General features: G+C 41.7%; 2 protein-coding genes across 2 annotated transcripts in view; one reads left to right on the top strand and one right to left on the bottom strand.

Moving 5' to 3' along the window:
* The window catches only part of PITPNC1 (phosphatidylinositol transfer protein cytoplasmic 1), a 242,669-nt gene that overhangs the window by 153,000 nt on the left and 68,058 nt on the right, over window positions 1-21,611 (top strand). The window lies entirely within an intron of this gene.
* On the bottom strand, window positions 9,285-10,150 carry LOC132581805 (trafficking protein particle complex subunit 14-like). The gene is made up of 2 exons (XM_060253217.1): window positions 10,031-10,150; window positions 9,285-9,944 (listed from the first exon to the last, which is right to left on the bottom strand). The coding sequence occupies exons 1-2, from the start codon at window positions 10,148-10,150 to the stop codon at window positions 9,300-9,302; spliced, it is 765 nt and encodes a 254-aa protein (XP_060109200.1). The 3' UTR covers window positions 9,285-9,299.

Here is a 21,611-nt window from a genome sequence, read left to right as displayed (position 1 = left end):
CAAACAAAATATACATAAATCGTACATACATACCCAACACCAACCAATCACCCACCCTTCCACCCAAGGAGCTTATGGGGCTTTATCTAAACACACACGTGTTTTTCTCATAGTAGATCCCATATTTTTTATCCATATATACAAATAGTCCCAAGTCTTCCTGCAATCTTGCAGATTGCCTCCTCTTAATCTTACGGTTAGAGTGTCCATCTCTGCTGCCTCTAATAATTTCTGTATAAATTCATTTCTGTCTGGTATTTTCGAGACTTTCCAATATTTCGCATAGAGAATTCTCACGACAGTTATTACATGTAACAATTTTTTTTTTCATTTCTGGGTAGACTTTCTTTACATACATTCAACAAATATAGTTTGGGAGTGTGTTGAAGCTTAATTCTTAGTATTTTTTGTGTCCAAATATTGATTTGGGCCCAGTATTTTTTGGCATGTTCACATTGCCACCAAATGTGGTCACAACTCTCTTTCCACACCCTATACCACGTTATTGCTTCCTTCTTCTCCCTACTACCTTTGCAGCTGCTCTAGGGGAAAATTTCCCATTTCCTACAGGAAGGATTTCTGATAAGGTTCTTTTGTGCTTGGTTTCCTCTGTTGAAGCCAGTTGCCCCTGAGATCAGAATGATCTAACGCGTTGGTAGTGAGCCCTCTGCTGGGTGTTAGTCCCCCTCAACATCAGTCCTGTACCTAACTTACAGCTCAAGAGTAGATCACATTCACATCCTTTTGTAGCATCTACCAAACCACATATTTCATGAAGCTATAGTAACAGTCAGACTTGAACTCTTCATTACAGTACTGGTTCAGTCTCAGAATTACAAACTTGAAATCGTTGCTTGCCCTCAAAAGGAAGAGAAGTATTTCCAGCATCCCATACCTAATAATTATTATCTTGCTTGTTTGCTAACTTTCCCATCATATTCCATTTTAAAAGAATAAACATTGTTTTAATTTGCCACAGTTCTTTACAGAAACTTTATTGTGTATTTTTAAAAATTTGTATCCCACTTTTTTCCCTGATTGGGAGCCCAAAGCAACTTTTACTGCCTCTTCCACTTAATCCTACTACAATCTTATGAGGATATGTTAGGCTGACAGGCTCAGTTGTTGCTTTTTAAACAATCAGGGCTTCACTGAACTAGAAAGACTGAGTTGCTTTTTTATGTATTGACTCTTTAAGATTTATCATGATTTCAGTAAGGCTTTTGATAAGGTTTCACATACTATCCTTGTTGACAAGTTGGTAAAATGTGGTTTGGATCCTGTTACCACTAAGTGGATCTGTAACTGGTTGACAGATCGCACCCAAAGAGTGCTTGTGAATGGTTCCTCATCCTCTTGGAGAGGAATAACAAGTGGAGTGCTTCAAGTATCTGTCCTGGGACCTGTTTTGTTCAACATCTTTATAAATGATTTGGATGAAGGAATAGAGGGAATGCTTATTAAATTTGCTGATGATACTAAATTGGGAGGGGTTGCAAATACAGTAGAAGACAGAAACAGGATACAGGATGCCTTGACAGGCTGAAAAACTGGGCTAAAACCAATAAAATGAATTTTAACAGGGATAAATGTAAAGTTCTGCATTTAGGTAGGAAAAATCCCATGCATAGTTATAGGATGGGGGAGACTTGTCTTAGCAGTAGTATGTGCGAAAAGGATCTAGGGGTCTTAGTGGATAATACGCTGAACATGAGTCAACAGTATGATGCGGTGGCTAAAAAGGCAAAGGCAGTTTTGGGCTGTATCAACAGAAGTATAGTGTCCAGATCACGTGAAGTGATGGTATCGCTTTTCTCTGCTCTGGTCAGACCTCACCTGGAGTACTGTGTTCAGTTTTGGGCACCACATTTTAAGAAGGATACAGAGAAGCTGGAACAGGTCCAGAGGAGGGAAATATTCATGGGCTTGTTTTTGAGTTTATTAGTTTTATCATTGTGGCTTCTTTGTAGTCCCACACTGGAGACTGAGAATGCATGGGCCAGTCATGAAAAAAAGATTTCCAAAGCTTTCTAGTAGACTAGGAACATTCCTCCTCTCTCTTATGCTTCCCTGGGAAAATGATGACATGACCAAGGAGGAGCATTCCTGCCTCAGTTCTTTTTGCCGCCACAAAGAAAGGATCTCCACTGCTTGTCTATTTTATCCTTACCTCATTCTTGAGGCTGAGGAAGCATTTTTCTATCAAAATTTTTTTGTCATTAGTACTCATTCTAGTGAAGAATAAACCACACCTAAAGAAGAAATATTTCTGGATTTCCACTGGGTCTTTATGGCTCAAAAGGGACCTCCTCAGGATTGGGCCAACTGTCAGTTTAGAATGATGCTGTTAAACAGCCATTCTCTGTTTTTTAAGTGCCTAGAGGTTCACGTAAGTTTCCTTCTCCTGAAGGCATGCTTTGATAGAGCTGAACTCAACAGAGCTCTTTTTCAAAGGATATGGCTGCATGCCAGCCTGAATAAAGGGGCCCTTTCCCTCCCTAGTGAGGTGTGGTGTGTGATAGAGCCTTAAAGTGTGTTCAGACAGCCCATCTGATATTCTGTCATTGCTGAGGAGGCATGATTTTGACATGTGTGTTCAGATGGCCACATCTGTCGGGAGTTTACACGGCATCACCTCCTCTTCTACACCCTCTTCTACACCAATCTTCTCTGGAGCGGCAATCAGATTCACTGGCTCTTTTCAAAGGCTTTGACTGTGTACTATCTTGAATAAATGGACCCTGTGCAGCTCACAGAGCAGTCAGCACAACAAAATGGCCAGGGAAAAAACATAAAAACAGATTACTGTACCAAGGGATTAGAAGGGCATTGCACAATGATGGGTCTTCATCAGGAAAGGAGCAAAAAAGAAAAGTCCCACTTTGGGGCAAGGCCACATACCTAGACTTCCAGTCAGAGATAGTGTGTTAACCCCTGTTAGTTGAGGAAAACTGTTGTAGATCAACCAGGGCTCAGCAACAGTGAGAAGGAGGGATCCTGTGTAGTCAGCCTGCAGTCAATAAGAGCCACCCAGCAGGGAAACGAAGTGCAAGAATTCCCTGAGTTGGAGCCCCCCCAGGGCACTGATCTCTAATACAAATATAAGATAAATTAAACTGATGTGATAGTAAAGCACACTAAAAGAAAGAGTTGGATTATTTAAAGAAACATAGATCAGAAGTTGGAGGAGGGGAGTGTAAGGAACTCTCCTGCATATGGTCAAAGTCTAAGAGCCTCTTCAGATGGCATTTTATAATAGGGAATAAAAGTGAATTGATACATTAGATTATTGCATAAGTGCATGCTGCTTGACATTATTAAAAATGAATGTTGCACTGCCAATAATAAATTCAGTAAATTAGTAAAAATAAAGATAAACAATCTTCTTAAAAGCTGTGTTGAAGCAATTTGTCAGACGTCATTTCCATCTTTAAAACTGTAGATTAAAATCTTCCATGGGAAGACAGAATTTGGATACATAACTCTCAAAATGTGAAACCATTAGGAGTTACACATACAAAAACTCCTTAGATAATGAAAGTAATATATAATAATGCACTCCTTGGCAATCTCTCCCAGGAGAGATTTTAAAAATTGATGTTTCAGAACTAACCATTTATCAGACAGAAATTTAGAGGCAATTTTCTGACATACATAGCCTTGATGCAGGTAAATGACAATAATGGAATTTGACAAATTAATAGTTCCAGGTTTTTGTAGTCCCTGGATGAGAGAATCTATCTGGGCCCTCTTTCTCATTTTGAATTACCGAGCCTCCTTTCTAGGGTTGCTGAGTCTGACTCAAGAAATATCTGGGGACTTTGGGAGTGGAGCCAGGAGCAAGGGTGTGACAAGCATGATTGAACTCCAAAAGGGAGTTCTGGCAATTACATTTAAAGGGACCAGATACCTTTTAAATGCTTTCCCTCCATTTGGAAATAATGAATAATAGGGGCACCATCTTTTGGGGCTCATAGAGTTGGACCCCCTGGTCCAATGTTTTTGAAATTTGGGGGGAGTGTTTTGACAAGAGGCACTGAATGCTATGCTGAAAATTTGGTGCCTCTTCCTCAAAAAACAGGCCACCCTAGAGCCTCAATCCTCCATTATACCCTATAGGAATCAATCTCCATATATAATGAGTGCCCAGCAAACATTCCCCCACCCGCTTTCTGATGACCCTGAAGTGGGGGAGGGCCTCCAAACCAGGGGATCCCCTACACCCAACTGAGGATTGGCAACCTTACCCCTTTCTCACCTTAAGTCCCTTTTGGGAACAAATTAAGTAAATAAATTCCTCAAAAGAACCCCCACTTAGAAGGAGCTCTAGTGACTCTGTAAAGATTACACAATGAGCTTAGATTAGGGTTGAGTGATGAATTTTTAAAACCTAGCCTCAAAGGTTCATGTCTAACATTATCAAGCAGTTCTCATTAATCACTTTTCAATTTCAGTATAGCATAAGCTTTTGTTAAATCAGTGCAAAGGCTGGTAATTACTGAGCAGTGTTTTGTTACAACATGGAGAAGAATGTGATTGCACAGTGATTTATGCACACTTAAAAATGCCCAATTCTATTAGAATTGAAAGTCACAATAGATTTTGAAATTTATTTTTAAAATTAATTTCCTCAGGATTTCATAATACATCTGCAATTTAAAATTACCTCAGAATGTAAACTCAGGTTTTGGTAATCCTAAAAAGTACAAGGTGTCAAAAAAACCTCGCCTTTTTTTTTTGTGTACAAATCTTGGAGCTCCATGAAGTAGCACCAAGCTGTCTCAGCTAGGGATGCCAGCCTCCAGGTGAGACCTGAGGATCCCTTGGAATTACAGCTGATCTCCAGACATCAGAGAGATCAATTCCCCTGAAGAAAATTGATAGTTTGGAGGGCGGACTCTATGGCATTGTACCCCACTGAGATCACTGTACTCCCTAGGCTCCACCTATAAATCTCCAGGAGTTTTGTGACCTGGAGCTGGCAGATCTACCCACCCCACCCTCTGCTGGCAAGCCCACCCCCCACAACCCTAATCTCATCTCTGTGACAGCTTTTCACTGGGTTGGGTCAAGCAGCAGCCAAGTCCCCAAAGTACAACTGAAGAGGACAGGCAGGCAAGTACCTGAGGGAAGTCCCAGGCTTGCCATGCATCAGGAGAGGGAGGGTGGCTCAGTGGTAGAGCATCTGTTTGGGAAGCAGAAGCTCCCAGGTTCAATCCCTGGCATCTCCAAAAAAGGGTCCAGGCAAATAGGTGTGAAAAACCTCAGCTTGAGACCCTGGAGAGCCACTGCCAGTCTGAGAAGACAATACTGACTTTGATGGACCAAAGGTCTGATTCAGTATAAGGCAGCTTCATATGTTCATATGTTCATATATGAGATAATGTTACCTGCTTTGGGGAAGGGACCCTATGACAGACAGAGCACATTCACAGTTTCCCCTTAGACAGAGGACATTCGCAGTTTCCCACGGGAGGGGGGAGATTGAGGGGTGTTGCAAATGTGAAAGGGGGCACAGTGCTCTGTCCCCTGCTGGCTCAAAAACCTTCATCCAAAATCCATTCTGCATTTTCATTGCAATTTTTTTTGTACTGTAATGTATTTCAATGGAGCGCACACAAGTCAGTTAGCATTCCTAGCTCCCATTATACCTAGCTGGCATTCAAGCCTTCACATTGTTCCCAACTGGCAATCCTGTCCTACGTTTTAGTACATCCTCCAGAAAATACACCAAATCCTCCCAAGCACACAGGAGCAAATGCTGTGTGCAGACTGCAAGAAGAAAGCTAGGGAAAGAGGATAGAGAGGTAGAGGGGAGCTGGAAAGGAGGTCACACATCCTATTGCTTCAGCTGATTTCTGCAGACTCTCTCATTTACTAACAAGAGACCACAACTGTGAGTGGGCCCTCCACAGCTCTCATTGGTTGACATATGACCACCTAATTCCCCTTGTGATGCCGGCAGTGCAGAGCATACAAAAACCAGCTTGATAAGAAAAGATATCCTTTGCCATTGCATATTAAACAGCAGTAAATGGGAGAGCCCACATAAAATTAGGAGATCCTTTCTCTCATATGAATTTATATTCTAGCCCCACAACCCACAGTATAAGTATGGCCCATAGCTGGGTATTAGTATGTAGTATATTCAGGTATATGTTGTGTTAGGCTACCTATTATCATCTGTTTAAAATGCTATGGAAGACATTTGGACTGCTAGTGTTTTGGTGCCGTCTTGTTTTGTTTAAACCAGGGGTGGCCAACGGTAGCTCTCCAGATGTTTTTTGCCTACAACTCCCATCAGCCCCAGCCAGCATGGCCAATGGCTGGGGCTGATGGGAGTTGTAGGCAATAAACATCTGGAGAGCTACCGTTGGCCACCCCTGGTTTAAATTGTTTAAATTGTTTTTATATTATCAGTTTTTATTGTTATTTTATATGTTGTGAGCTACTCTGAGCCCACTTGTGGGGTAGGGTGAGACATAAGTTTATATAAATACGTAGGTAGTAATATGCATAATAATTTGTTGCTATGAAGCAAACTGCATCTTGAGCATAACATATAATAATATATAAAAGTGAATTAATATAAAAGTGAATTAATATAAAAGTGAATTATTCCTGCTTTTGCTGTATGTCTTCTGGGAGGTCAGTTTATGCTTATGCTTACCTTGTATGCATCTTCTATTTATATATTTGTCCTGTTTGAAAGCATCATAACCCACCCTGAGCCTGCTTGCAGGAAGGGTGGGATATAAATAGAAACAAACAAACATACATACATACATACTTACAAGAAAGACCATGTACGTATCAGCATTTCTCCTCTTTTCTGAATGGCAGCATCCCTATGAAAGCTTGCTTGTTATTTCTTTTTTGAAAAGTCAGTAGGAATTATTAATATCAGCTGGAGAGCCAGTTTGGTGTAATGGTTAAGTGTGCGGACTCTTATCTGGGAGAACCGGGTTTGATTCCCCACTCCTCCACTTGCACCTGCTAGCATGGCCATGGGTCCGCCATAGCTCTGGCAGAGGTTGTCCTTGAAAGGGCAGCTGCTGTGAGAGCCCTCTCCAGCCCCACCCACCTCACAGGGTGTCTGTTGTGGGGGAGGAAGGTAAAGGAGATTGTGAGCCGCTCTGAGACTCTTCGGAGTGGAGGGCGGGATAGAAATCCAATATCATCATCATCTTCTTCTTCTTCTTCTTCTTCTTCTTCTTCTTCTTCTTCTTCTTCTTCTTCTTCTTCTTCTTCTTCTTCTTCTTCTTCTTCTTCTATTTATACCTTCTATTAACTATTCCATAGGTTTTTCCAGCAGGCTGTGTTTTTTAAGGTAAATATTGCGCAATAATAACAGTACCCCACTTACTGGCTTTTGACAAATTTCAGAAAAGCATATAGGGAAATTAGACTAGCTTCAATTCAGGAAATTCAGATATTCCAGTAACTTAAACACCAGTTCAGGGAATTTCGTTAAAGTTGTTATTTCAGTATGTTAAGCACCTCCATTGTATAAAGCAAGCAAGGCCTGCCAGAACATGGACCTTCCAATCAAGAGGTGTTAGTACATCAAAGTGGGTTTTCCATTTTAGTTGTAAAGGATGTTCTGTATCTGGAGCAGAGCACTAAAGATCCCAGTGTGCTGTTTCATCACCATACACCATAACTGCCACATCATCTCCCCCCTCCCCTCCCATCCACAACAATGGTACACAAAGAAATTTGTCCATAAGCACTTGGCTTACGTCCAGTGTTGCAGAGAATAGGTACCGTGGAGTTGTACTTTTATAAATTATTGATGGCTAATTTATTGTGATTACACAGATTTAGGGCTGCCAAGCTCCCACTGGAAATGGAGTTTCCCCTGGTTTGGGGGCTCCCAAACAGCTGGAACAGAGCTGACCAGTGGGGGGAATCCCTGCTCATAAAGAGCTAGGGTTGCCAAGTGCAATTCAAGAAATATCTGGGGACTTTGGGGGTGGAGCCAGGAGACTTTGGGGGTGGAGCCAGGAGACATTAGGGGTGGAGCCAAGATCAAGGCTGTGACAAGCATAATTGAACTCCAAAGGGAGTTCTGGCCATCACATTTAAAGGGACCGCACATGGGGACTTTGGGGGTGGAGCCAGGAGACTTTGGGGGTGGAGCTAGGGGGGAGGAGCGTGGCGAGCCGCCCCAACTGCTGGTGTAATACTTACGCTGTTCAGAGTCTTGCAGCCTTGTGAACAGTGGCTTTCAATATAAACAACAATAAAACATGCAGCCTACATTACTCGCTGTGAAAAAAGGACGCGACCTTCATTCTTGAGGGGACCAGCCAGGCCTCTCCTGCCCTTTCACCCACCACCGGTGTGACTACTGCCAGGCCAGCCAGGGACACTCACCTGCTGCTGCCGCGGGAGACTGCGGCCCGAGCGGAGTGGAGTGGCGCCGAGGAGGGCGCGACGGCGCCAACGCCACATCCCAACCGCCCTAAGCAGCCCAGCCATGATCCCCTTCATGCACGCGCCACACGCCGGTCAAGGAGGAGACGCTACTACTCTGAGAGGAAGGGGAAGTGATTTCCCAGAAGCCCAGGGCGGACGGAGCTCTGGAAGGAAGTCGCGCGACTTCAGCAAGGAAGGCTGACAGACTGTGAAGTTTATTCACACACACTTTGGGAGCAGCTTCTGAGGCAAATAAAAACATACGTATAAATAATAAATAAAGTGCATCGGGGAGGGGGAGGTCTTGGGCACCTGACATGCACGCCGGCCCCTCCCTGGGATATGGGGGGAGCAACCAGTGGCCTTAACTGCTCCCCCCTCCACATAGGAAACCTGTCCCTTTCCCAGTAGTACAAAGTGGCACAGTTCTCTGTGTGGGAGTCCAGCCTCGGAGATACCCTTGACCAGGGGGTGGGGTGGGGGGCACAATGGCCAGTCTCCAAACCACCTTGCAGTAGCTGCCATGCAGGAGGGGAGGGGCTGCCCCTCTGCATTACTTAGGAAGGGATTTGGCCTCACGGACATGCTCACGGAGAAGGGGGGGACAGCCAGGGGAGAGGGAGCAAAGGATGCCCTTCTTCCTTTCACTCCCAGCCTCGACCCAGAGAGGAGGAGGAGGAGGTGGTCCAGGGCAGGCAGGAAATGGCACAGCTGGCGAAGTCCAGAGGAGGAGGACGAGCGGTGCATTTTTGCAGAGCTTGACAGGGCTGTATTTGCAAGACTGCAGCCTCCCCCTCCTCCAGGAATGTGTTCGGGGTGTGTGTGTGACTGAGCCGCAGCAGGGAAGGCAAGCTGCCGGGGGGGGGTCCTGCCCCCCATCATGTGACAGGTGCCACCACCAGCACTTTGCACTCCCGTTTGGCGATTTTGTCAAGGGAAAGCGCAGCCTTGTCCCGGGGCAAGTAAAGGGGTCGGCCGACAGGGGAGCCCACAGGCGGAGTGATGGCTCGGCGCTCCATGACGCTGCGGGACCTCATGAGGTGCCCTCGGGCCGGCTGCTGGTGGGAGAAGCTCTGGGAGCGGCCCAGGCTGGCCTGGTGCCGCTCCACCAGCTCCCGGACCACGGCGGGACTGCCGGGGCTGCTCTTGCGGGAGACAGGCCGGGCCTCGGGGGGCGGGTTGGAGATGCTGGCGGTGAACTGCAGCTTCAGCTTCATGTGCTGGGACAGCTCATAGAGGCCAGCCCGCAGAGCCTGAAAGGTGATGCAGAAGGTGCGGGCACTGCCCTTGCGAGAGTAGCCCAGGTTGTTGAGGGGTGTGTGGCAGATGATTGAGTCCTGGGTGTCATGGACGGCCCGCCGTTCTGCACAGGAAAGGGTCTTGCCTGCAGCTGTGCTTTCTGGCATCCACACCAGGCGCACGGCCAGGAAGTCCTGCAGGTTGTTGAGGAGGGTGTAAGTGACGGTGAAGGGGGGCGCGGCGGCGGAGCTGATGCTGGCCAGGGTGGCCAGGGAGCCGGCCAGCTCCCCCCAGGGAGGCCGGGGGGCCCCGCCGCTGCTGCTGCTGCTGGCGGGGGGGGGCGGCAGCGGAGCACCAGCAGGAAGCAGACTGTCTCGCCCAGGTAGAGGTGGTTGAGGCGCGGCAGGGCTTGGTAGCGGCCCGGCTCAGCCGAGAGCACCTCGCCCGCCGGGAAGGGCACGGCCGGGAAGTAGTCGCACTGCGACTCCATCGGGCCAGCCGGACCGCCGCGGGCTGGATGCGGGGAGGGGCGGGCCAGCAAGGAAGGCAAAGAGCGTCTCTTTTTTTCTGAAAGATTCCGATAGCCTACTCATCCTCACGAAATGGTATGGCCTCCCATACCTCCCCCTCCCCCGCTTCCATTTTTTGGGGAGCGGGGGGAGAGGCTGGGAATTCGGGGGGCCCCCGCCAGGGCGGGAGGGTTGGGAAGCCTATAAAGAGCTCAGTTAGCATGCAACATGCTTAACATGATGACGTCACCTGGAAGTGACGTCATTGTGCCAGGCATATCGTGTGGGGGGATGCTTTAGCATTTGGGTAAAAACTCCATGATACCATAGAGGGTTTTTTTTTTACCTGAATCCTAGAGTGTCCCCTACATGACATGCCCAATGTGATGACGTCACTTCCAGATGATACCATTGTGCCGTGCATGCAAGAGGACTCCCTGAGTCAAAGATAGGACTTGGCAACCCTACAGAGATTATAATGGTTGGTTGATATCCATCAAAACTGCTGAATTCTCCCAAATGTAACAACTTGCTCCAAGAACATAAACCAAACTCCTTATCCTTTCTTCTTTTGAAAGAGAGAGAAGTCTCATTTGCATGAGTCAGCATTTCCCCTATATTTAATTTTAAATATCATATACATCAAGTTAACAAAGTTTGAAATGTCAGAGAGCTGAAGCTTTACAATGGAAATACTAACATAAGAGGCTGTTGGATAACTGTTTATTAAGCTGGATACTACCCAAAAGTTTTAGGTTATGGCTGCTCCAGGAAGTTTAGAATCACAAGGAAGTTCATGGATCTCTTGCCAGATATTTCCCTAATTTTTGTATTTAAGAAGATGAGGTTACAAAGTCTTTAATTACTTTTACTGTGCTTAAATGCATACTCATGACACTGCATACAAACAGCTTTAAAAAAACAACAACCAGAAAACTAGTAGAACTGAAGCATAGCATAAGTATTAGCATGACAAATCAAGCAGTGTAAAAATTACATTGTAGGATCCTACTTACTGTAAAATATCCACAGCAGCAGTGTTCCCTCTAAATTGAGCTAGTGTGAGCTAGCTTACAGTTTCTTACACTGGTTCAGGAAAAATGGCCCCAGAACAAACTAATTTATGCAGTAGCTCACAACTTTAATGCCAGTAGCCAGTGCTCCCTGTAAGCTGTGGAGTGAGCAAAAATTTGTGAGCTATTGGCATTAAAGGCCAGAGGCTAACACTCACACTAACTCAGCTAGAGGGAACACTGCCAGTGGCTCACAAAGCAGAATTTTTGCTCACAAGACTCCATAGCTTAGAGGAAATATTGCAAAGCAGGATAGACCACAATCCCATATCTTTTATCCAATAAGTTTGTGAACCATTTTGTACAACACATAGTTTGGAGAAAGCCAGGAGAGTGGGAGCCTTCCTGGCTCCTTGGGCAACCCATTCCATAAGATGGGGGCTGCAATGGAGAAAACATGTGTACAGGCAGTTGTTGGTGTCATATATGCATGTCTCCTAAACATATTCTGAATTTTCTCATTCATAGTTGTTAAGAACATTTGATTCATATTTGTACAAACAAAACTGCAGTACGATAATCCATGCAAGGTTTCCTTATACTGAGTCAGCTCATTGGTCCATTTGGCAGCTCTCAAGGGAAGTGTGTCAGCTAGAGAAAGTTCTTTCCAACACTAGATCCTTTAATTTGAGATTCCAGAAACTGAACCTGGGACCTTTGATATTTAAAGCATGTAGTTACCATTGAATCATATTCCCCATAAGTTTTTTTTTTAATTAATGTACCTCTTTCTGCCTCTTCCCTATGCATGGATCCAATTTATACCATATCCACAGGTTTTTCCACTAATTCATTAAATGGTTTACAGACAAAGAATTGCTCTCCCCCCCCCCCCAAAAAAAAATCCCACAAACTTTTTTCTGTGTAATCTGTACTGGTTATGAGGATGCCTGAGAAAGGATTGTTTTCATGTTTCTGATGATAAATGTAGAAAGGTTTTTATTCATTCAAAAAAAGCTGTATCAACACTCTGCAAGATTTTACCTCCGAGGTAGTGTTTTTTCCATTATGGCCTTCAAAATATGTTTGCTTTTACTATGGTGCATATTGATTGGGAAAGCCCTTTGGATCTATCTATCAAACTAATATGGCACAAAGTGTAAAGGAACATTCAACTTGCTTTAAGTTACGAGAACTGTTCTAAAAAGAAATGCTTCATTCTAGATGTATTCTATGGTTGCTAATCCCCAGTTGTGGGGAAGGAATCCCTTAGTTTGGAGGCCCTCCCCCTGCTTCAGGGTTATCAGAAATCATGGGAAGGGCACTCCATTATACCCTATAGAGACTGGTCTCCATAGAGTATAATGAAGAATTGATCAGTGGGTATATCCATAGGGTATAATGGAGAATTGATCTGGGACTCGGGAGGAAGGCTCTTTTTTAAGGTAGAGGCACCAAATTTTCAGCATAGCATCTGGTGCCTCTCCTTTAAATGTGACAGCCAGAATGCCCTTTGGAGTTCAATCATGCTTGTCACAGCTTTGCTCCTGGCTCCACCCCTGAAGTCTCCTGGCCCCACCCCCAAAGTCCTCAGATATTTCCTGAGTTGGACCTGACAACCCTGATATTGCTGTCATGTTTGTTTATTTTGCTATGAATTTAAAATCTCTTAGAAGTGATGCTACTCTTCTTTGTAAGTAATGGCCTTGGTCAATGGAAGCAAAAACGAAAAATAAAATGCACAGCTAGCCTTTACCACTTTCACCCTACTTCTATTTTCCAAAGCAGTGCCAGTCCCTCCGCCTCTGTTGTGATAGGAAAATTGGGGGACCTTTGAAAAGTGGCTCATGAAGCATGTGGGCAGATATTAATATGAATTATCTAGATTTTTTTAGCAACACCATTCATTTTGACAAAGCATCTTCCTAACTGTATCAGAAGAATCACACAAACAGGGTGGTAATACGGAAGAAGACTGTTTTGTGTGGGATCAAACTGTACACTAACATAGTTGAGTTGGTGATGTTGACCATGGTGTTAATGTAGCTTGGGATGACTCAAGCGAATGAAACATAACATTCATATTCATTTTTCTGTGTATAAACAATTTTAATTAGTAACATATGGTAGTAGAACTATATCTACAACTTATAAAAAGCTTAAGATAAAAAAAAATCATTCTACCCCACATCTTACTTTTCTCCCACCCCTCCCCCCAATAGTTGACCCCCGCCAGTGTTATTTTTTTTTAAAAAAAAACAGATATTAAAGGTACCTTTAACTATCAAGAAAAAACAAAAATTGATTAAGAAAAAGATCCCCCCTTCAAAAGTTACATTCTTGTCTTAAAGGTCTTAATCTTCAAAAATTGTCCAATGTCCTTTTATTTTCCACTCTTTTTCTACATATCTTCTGAATTTCTTCCACTCCCGATTAAAAAGTTCTAAATCGCAGTCTCTTAGTTTTCTTGTTAGCTTGTCCATTTCACTCCATGACATAACTTTTATAGTCCAGTCCCATTTTTCTGGTATTTTTTCTTGCTTCCACAACTGCGCATACAATGTCCTAGCAGCTGAGAGCAAGTACCATATTAAAGTTCTATCTTCTTTTGGAAATTTTTCCATTTGTAATCCCAGCAGAAAAGTCTCTGCTTCTTTGTTAAATTCATATCCTAGGATCTTAGATATCTCTTGTTGAATCATCTGCCAAAACATTTTAGCTCTTTCACAAGTCCACCACATATGGTAGAAAGAACCTTCATGCTTTTTACATTTCCAACACCTATCTGGCATCTTATTGTTCATCTTTGCTAATTTTTTTGGAGTCATATACCATCTATACATCATCTTAAAACAGTTCTCTTTAATACTATGACATGTTGCGAGTTTCATAGAGTTTTTCCACAGATATTCCCAAGATTCCATCTTTATTTCTTTATTTACATTAATTGCCCATTTTATCATTTGAGATTTCACTACTTCATCTTCTGTAGTCCATTGTAAAAGTAATTTGTACACTTTTGAAATTAATTTCTCATTATCTCCAAGCAGAACTCTTTCCATTTCTGTTTGCTCTTTCCTTATTCCTTCAGCTTTGATATCATTCTCCATCAAGCTTTTTATTTGTTGCATTTGAAACCAATCATATTTATAATTCAATTCTTCTGCAGTTTTCATTTCTATTTTCCCACTTTGTATTTTTAGTAGTTGGTTGTATGATAGTTGTTTTTCCTTAACTGTTTTGGCCGTTAACTTTATCACTTCAGCCGGCACTATCCACAAAGGTCTTCTCTCATCGCCATATTTCTTGTACTTTATCCACACATTTAGTAAGCTGCTCCTTATATAATGGTGAGAGAAAAGACCGTCCATCTTCTTTTTCCCATAATACAAGTAGGCATGCCAGCCGAATTTTTTCCCATGGCCTTCTAACACTAGAAGTTTTTTATTTAATAACGTTATCCATTCTTTCAACCATACTAAACAAATTGCTTCATGATACAGTTTCAAATCTGGTAATTGAAACCCACCTCTCTCTTTTGCATCTATCAGGACTTTCATTTTAATTCTAGGTTTCCTCCCGGCCCACACAAATTCCGAGATTTTTCTTCTCCATTTATCAAATTGCTTAGCATCTTTCACAATGGGGATGGTTTGAAACAAATATATAATCCTTGGTAAGATATTCATTTTTACTGCAGCTATTCTGCCCAACAATGACAAATTGAGCTTGTTCCACTTTAGCATATCTTCATCTATTTTTCGCCAGAGCTTTTCATAGTTGTTCCTAAACAGATCAATATTTTTCATTGTTATCTCTACCCCTAGGTATTTTACCTTAGAGGTAACTTCACAACCCGTTAGTCTTTGTAGTTCTTGTTGTCTATTTTTCTGCATATTCTTACATAAAATTTTTGATTTTTCTTTGTTTATATAAAGTCCCGCCAACTCCCCAAACTCTTGTATTCTCATTAACAGCAACGGTGTAGCTTGTAAGGGATTTTCATTTATAAACATTATATCATCCACAAATGCTCTATATTTATAGGTATACCCTTTTATTTGTAGTCCTTCTAAATCTTTTTCATCTTGGATCTGCATCAGTAAAATTTCAAGAGTCATTATGAACAACAATGGCGAAAGCGGGCAGCCTTGTCTAGTACCTTTACTAATTTTCATTTCGTCTGTAAGATCTGCATTGATGCACAACCTTGCCCTTTGTTCAAAATATATTGCCTTTATCATTCTTATAAAACTTTCTCCAAGCTCCATTTTTTCCATCACTGCAAACATGAAATCCCAATTTAAGTTGTCAAATGCTTTTTCTGCATCCGCAAAGAATAGTGCTACTTCCTTTTCTGGATGTCTTTCATAGTATTCTACAATATTTACAACAGTTCTAATATTGTCTCTTATTTGTCTTTTAGGAAGAAAACCAGCTTGGTCCTCCTTTATAAAATTTATCAGATATTGCTTAAGTCGTTCCGCCAGAATTCTTGTAAATATTTTATAATCGTTGTTCAAAAGTGAAATTGGTCTATAATTTTTCACGTTTGTAACGTCTCTTTCTTCTTTAGGTATCAAAGAAATAACAGCTTCCTTCCATGTATTTGGTACCTTCCCTTTAACTCTTATTACATTCATCAGTTTCTGTAATTTTGGTATTAATTCATCTTTAAAAATTTTAAAATACTTAGCTGTATAACCGTCTGGCCCGGGAGCTTTATCATTCATCACGTTAATTGCTGCTTCAATTTCTATTTTTTCAATTGGGTCATTCAAAATTTTTCTCATATTTTCAGTTAAAGGCTCAATTTTTATTTTCTGTAAATATTCATCTATCTTTTTTCTCTTTACTTCAGCACCTTTAAACAACTTGGCATAGTACTTAAAAAAATTCTCTTTTTATTCCCTCTTGAGTAACTACATCTCTTCCATCTATCACAATTCTACTAATTGTTTTGTTTTCCCTCTTTTTTTTCAGCTGCCACGCCAAGTATTTCCCCGTCTTATTTGCTCCTTCAAACGATTTCTGCTGAAGCCTTTTCAAATTCCATTCCACTTCTTTGTTTAGTAAATGTCTTAATTGAGTTTGCAATATTGATATTTCCCTTAGAATCTTCTTTTTCCCTGGTCTTTTCCTCAACTCTCCTTCTTTTTTCTTTATTTCATTTTGAATGTCCAATAATTGTTTTTCTTTTTCCCTTTTATCTTTGTTGTTCAAAGTAATCAACAACCCTCTCATTACTGCTTTATAAGTATCCCAGACCGTCTGGAAGTCAATATCTTCTTTATCATTCATTTGGAAAAATCCCTTAGTTTCCTTTCCTAGGAAAGTCACTGTTTCTTTGTTCTGTAGCAAATCTTCATTCAGTCTCCATCTTCTCAGTCTTTGGGACAATTTTGTAATCCACATTATTGGGTTATGGTCAGCACCAATTTTAGGCAAAATATCTATCTTCTTTGTTATAAGGCCTAAGTCTCTAGTTCCCCACAGCATGTCAATTCTAGAAAAGGTCTTATGTCTTGCAGAAAAAAAAGTATAGTCCCGCACTTCAGGATTAAACTTTCTCCATATATCTTCCAAGTTTTCCTGTTTAACTAGTTCAAAAAAAGACTTTGGCAATTTCCCTTCCTTCCCACTATTTTTTTCCCCTCCGGATCTATCCAATGAGTTCTCAACTGTTCCATTAAAATCTCCCATTAAGAGTATTTGATCGTAGGTCAACTCATCTAGTTGTTGTATAATGTCTTTAAAAAAAACATCTTTTGCACCATTAGGTGCATATAGTCCCAATAACAGCGTTTTTTCCCCATTTGATGTTATTTCCACTGCTACAAATCTTCCATCTTTATCTTTAAACACCAGTTTTGGCTCCAAGTCCTGTTTAATATAAAAAACTACTCCCCTTTTTTTCTGTTCAGCTAATGAAAAAAATTCCCTTCCCAATTGTTTGTTCCATAAAAATTTATAATCCTTTTGTTTGATGTGGACTTCTTGCAAACAAATTATATTACAATTTTGCTTCTTAATCCAATGAAAAGTTGCCCTTCTTTTTTGTGGTGAATTTAGTCCATTAACATTCCAAGACAATAATTTGTAATCCATCATGTTGCAAATTCTTTATTTTCTTCAAAAAATCTCCTCAACTCTCTGACATTTGTAATTGTTACTCTCTTCCCCTGAAGTTCAAAGCTCAAACCCTCGGGGATTATCCATCTGTACCTTGTGCCGTTGTCTTTCAGTTTTTCTGTCAACTTTTTATATGTTCTCCTGTCATTTATCACTTCTTTGGGTAGCTCCTTCATAATTCTCACTCTGCTACCTCTTACTATCAATGACTGTTCAAAGTTTTTCTTCATAATCCTTCCCACCATTTCCTTTGTCATAAATCTTACAACAACATCTCTTGGTAAGTTGTTTTTTTTGGCATATAACGAATTGACTCTATAAATATGATCATACATACTCTTAGTCTTGTCAGGGTCTTCTTCTAAGAATTCTGCAATTATGTTTATTATATATCCTTTCAGATCATCATTCTCTTCCTCAGGTACTCCTCTCAGGCGTATCTGATTTTCCATTAATTTGCATTCGTGGATCGTCACTTTTTCTTGGACTTTCAGCAAGGTGGTATCATGTATTTTAACTTTCTCCTCCACCTCCTGTACTTTCTTGTCTATTTTCCCAATTTGGTCTTTAAGGTCATCCACTTCTTTTTTAATTACTGTGACAAGTTCTTCCTTCATTTCTTCCATCATTTTCTTAACTCCTTTCATAATCCTGGCTTCCATAGCCTCCATTTGGTCCTGCATTTTTTCTAATGAGAGGGCTCTTGTTCGGGGCTGCCTGGGCTCTGACATTTAGGCAAGGAGCAGGGAGATAAAATAAAAATACCAAAAAATACCAAAATTTCACAATTTACAAATTTGGCTGCCAAGTTCAAAAGGTCTAAATTTTCTCTCTTATTTAGTCTTTGTCCTGTTCTCTTCTGAGCTTCCCAGGCCCAGATATATATTTTTAAAGAAATTTTTCCCCTTTAAAAAATGACGAAATTTTTAACTTCACCAATTTGAAATCTGACAGTCAGGTTCAATAGAGCAGAGCTTGCCCTTTCCAGCAAGCCTAATTTCGCTGGTTTCTGAGCCTCCAAAGCCAAGATATTTATCAAAAAAGTCTTCAAAAATTCCAAAATGGCGGCCGCGATTTTTTTCCCCTTTAAAATTTTTTTCCCCTTTTAAAGTCACCCCAGGAGCCCACCAGTAATGTAGTCAATAGTTCTTGTCCTCTTACCCTTTTTCCCGTTGATTCTGTCAATTTTTAAAGTCCCAAATCTTTTTAAAACAATGTTTTAAATTGGACCTCCCAGCAATGGCTGCCGACGTTTCTCTATGATGTAGAGTAGGCTTTTTCCTTTACTGCTTCCTGTCTCTGTCAGCTTCAACTCTCATGGAAATCTCACGATACTTGACGCACTTCCTGTCTTGCTCAGAAGGGTTACAGAACTGTTCCAGTATATTCCAATGCAATGTGGGCTGTTTACTTTCACAAACCGCAAACCACAAGTAGACACAACTATGTTCTCTTTTCAAATTTTAGCAGTTTTTAACACTGTCTTTTGTATTAAAACAGTCCAACCTTCTCAATTTCTTTCTTCTAATTGCAAGCTTTATATTTTCCCCTTCTTCCCACCTTTAATATGTCCCTTTAATCTGTAAATAGCTCCGGAGTGAAAGAAGAGCTTCTGTACCTTTTTTTTCTTCACTTATCCAAGTTCCACTGGTCTTCCAAAACTTTAGTTGTTTAGAATTGTCCCAGAAGGTTAGGATCCTGACGAGCTTATGCCAAATCAATGGCTCTGAAAGATCTTGCAGACGATAACTATGCAAACTTCTGAGACCCCTCAAAGCCTCAAAGGAACCCCCTACAGGGCTCCTTTTCAGCCAAGGTAAATCTCTTCCAAAGTTTTAAGTGCAAGTCTTGGACCTTTCTCTCACTGAGAAAGGTAGGCAGTGGGCTTTGATTTGCCCTCCACTACCCCGAACAAGACCTTCAGCTTGCTCCCGATGTGAGAGACAACTCAGCTCGCCATTTTCCTCCCCGGAAGTCCATTCATATTCATTTTTATTTACTAATTCATTTATTGAGCTGAATGGAATTATTAGATTTCCCATTTGCCCATTTATGGAGGGAGACCTCCAGCAAATTGTAGCCCTTGTCCACTGGTGCTCAGCTGATTAGCAGACAGAAACTGGAGCCAAATGGGGAAGCAATTGTTCTTGGGAGAGAGAAAAAATTAGAAAAATAAAGCCTTGGCTATTTACAGAAAGTCCTGACTAGAGTTTCTGGAGATTGCTAGAGCTACCCTTGTCATTTCCAGGTAATTCCAGGAATCACCAGGATCTCTGTGGTCATAACTTAGAGTAAGTAGCCAAGGCCTTATTTGTGTTTTCAATTTTTCTGGGACAACCCCCCACCAAACAACTCTCTCACCAGTTATGACACCCTGGCAACATTAGGAAGTATCCTGAATAGAGCTGCCAATACTGTACCTAGTGAAATATTATTCTCTCAGATAGATATAGGAGGCAGATTGAGACAATCAACATGGTGTGTTAAAACATGGATTAAAGTTTACATATGGGAGGCTGCTTTTAAGCACTGAGGGAGAATAGGTAACTGCTTCATTGGTAGCAATTAAATGCAGCAGATTTATTAGAAATCATTTAGCTCATTCATAGTTCTCCGTATGCTGTCCCTGTGTGTCACTGAGTAACCCTAAGGCTGCGGTCACACTGGAAGCTTGGCGTAATCTGGTCGCACCTCTATTTGTGGCAGTTTAAATAGCTGCAGGAAGTTATGATCAGACATCCCACCCTGAACTGGCTTCACTACACACTCACCCTATGGTCAGATTATTTCTGCATACTTTTTTTTTCTTTCACCCATGCACATAAGTGTGTATCTGAAGCTCCGGCTCCTTTTTTGACAGTTCAACAATACCTCAGCCAAGTACTCCACCCATCTGGAATATGGGGGGTAGTAGCTTTACATGAGAGTAGTCCCACTGACTTCTGTGCATTTACCCTTATAATCATGGGACGCAAAACTCCGATGCAAAAACTAGCGAGAGGGGGTTGGGGAATGGGGATTTGTTGCTCGAAAACAGCTCCCCCAGGGACTTCCAATCCAGAATGACTACTTGGCTACAGTGATTGACAACACCAGGAGCGATAATGCGCTTATGTGCTTATAGCTACCTGATCCAAAAAAATCACCAAAAAAGGCAGAAAAGGAAGGCAAGGTTCAGACTTCCCAAATAGATTGAGTTTGCAACACAGGGGGTCAGATGTCAGGAAACACAGGATGAATGCACAGACATCCGTAAGAACTGGACTTTCTGTGGTAGCTGTTTACATCCAACTCATCATACGATGGGGTACGTATGACTTGGGAACAGGTGCCAGATGTGGCTGAGTGAACAAGCCTATTTAATCCATAAGGGAACAGCAATTATATCAGGCCAAATTGCCTGTCCAACCACAGCCTGTTTCTTTTTCTCATTCAGGCTTTTCTGCATATTTAGTTATTGCTTTGTCATTTGTATGGAGGTCTGAATCATTGTTGAATGAGCTCACCTGGAATGCATATGTTTAAATTTAGGAAGTACTTTTTATGGATAATTTGAAATTGCAAGAATGCTGTTAAAGAACAATAGTTTGGAGGGTTCATTAGTTTTTAAAAATTTCAAGGGTGTTGTAAGCCAAAATGCCCTCAAAAGAGGTTAGGAAATTAATAGGTGGGCAACTATGGCTCAAAAGGATCTAGAATCTATGTATACAGGATTTGACTTCCAGAAATTCTTACTAAATTGTCTTACTAAAGGACACTAATTAAGTAAAACAATTATGCTTTTATTACAGAGAACTATAGAACACACATACAAGGTAATGGATACATACAGACCTAATAAAAATAGAAAGAAATATACAGAGGTAACACAAGGATGGACAAACAGGGTGATAATAACTGATTGTAGTCTTTGAGGAAGGCTCCAATGGTGACTAATGAGGGAGATGGGACCCTCAAATGATCAGGTATCGGGGATGTATCTAAACAGCAGGACTGGGGTACTGTCAGATGCACATGTGTGGGATGTTGGGTCAGAGGTTATAAAGTCTACCTTGACCCCTAATGGGGTAGGAGGTTCAGGGGCGGATGGCAAGTGGTCAGATGGTACATGATGCTGACCCACATGGTACATTACCTCAGAAAAGGGGAGGCTCTGAAGTGACCATAGGGGCTGGACTTGTGTGGTGGGCAGTGGCCAGTCTAATCTGGGTACCTAATTGGATACCCATATCCAGCCAATGAGTGGACCTGGCCCTGGTTACCTGATTGGGTTTCCATGTAACAATGGGTAGGAGGA

This window comes from Heteronotia binoei, chromosome 13 (genome assembly GCF_032191835.1).
Source record: "Heteronotia binoei isolate CCM8104 ecotype False Entrance Well chromosome 13, APGP_CSIRO_Hbin_v1, whole genome shotgun sequence".
Taxonomy (NCBI): domain Eukaryota; kingdom Metazoa; phylum Chordata; class Lepidosauria; order Squamata; family Gekkonidae; genus Heteronotia; species Heteronotia binoei.
Note: the sequence above shows the minus strand (reverse complement) of the source record. Positions and strands in the feature narration are given on the sequence as shown.

Bases quoted from the DNA above. Each gene is read 5' to 3' on its own strand.
- LOC132581805 (XM_060253217.1), bottom strand. From the start codon at position 10,150: ATGGAGTCGCAGTGCGACTACTTCCCGGCCGTGCCCTTCCCGGCGGGC. The intron at 9,945-10,030 runs GTCTGCTTCCTG...CCCTGGGGGGAG, and splicing joins ACCTCTACCTGGGCGAGACA to CTGGCCGGCTCCCTGGCCAC.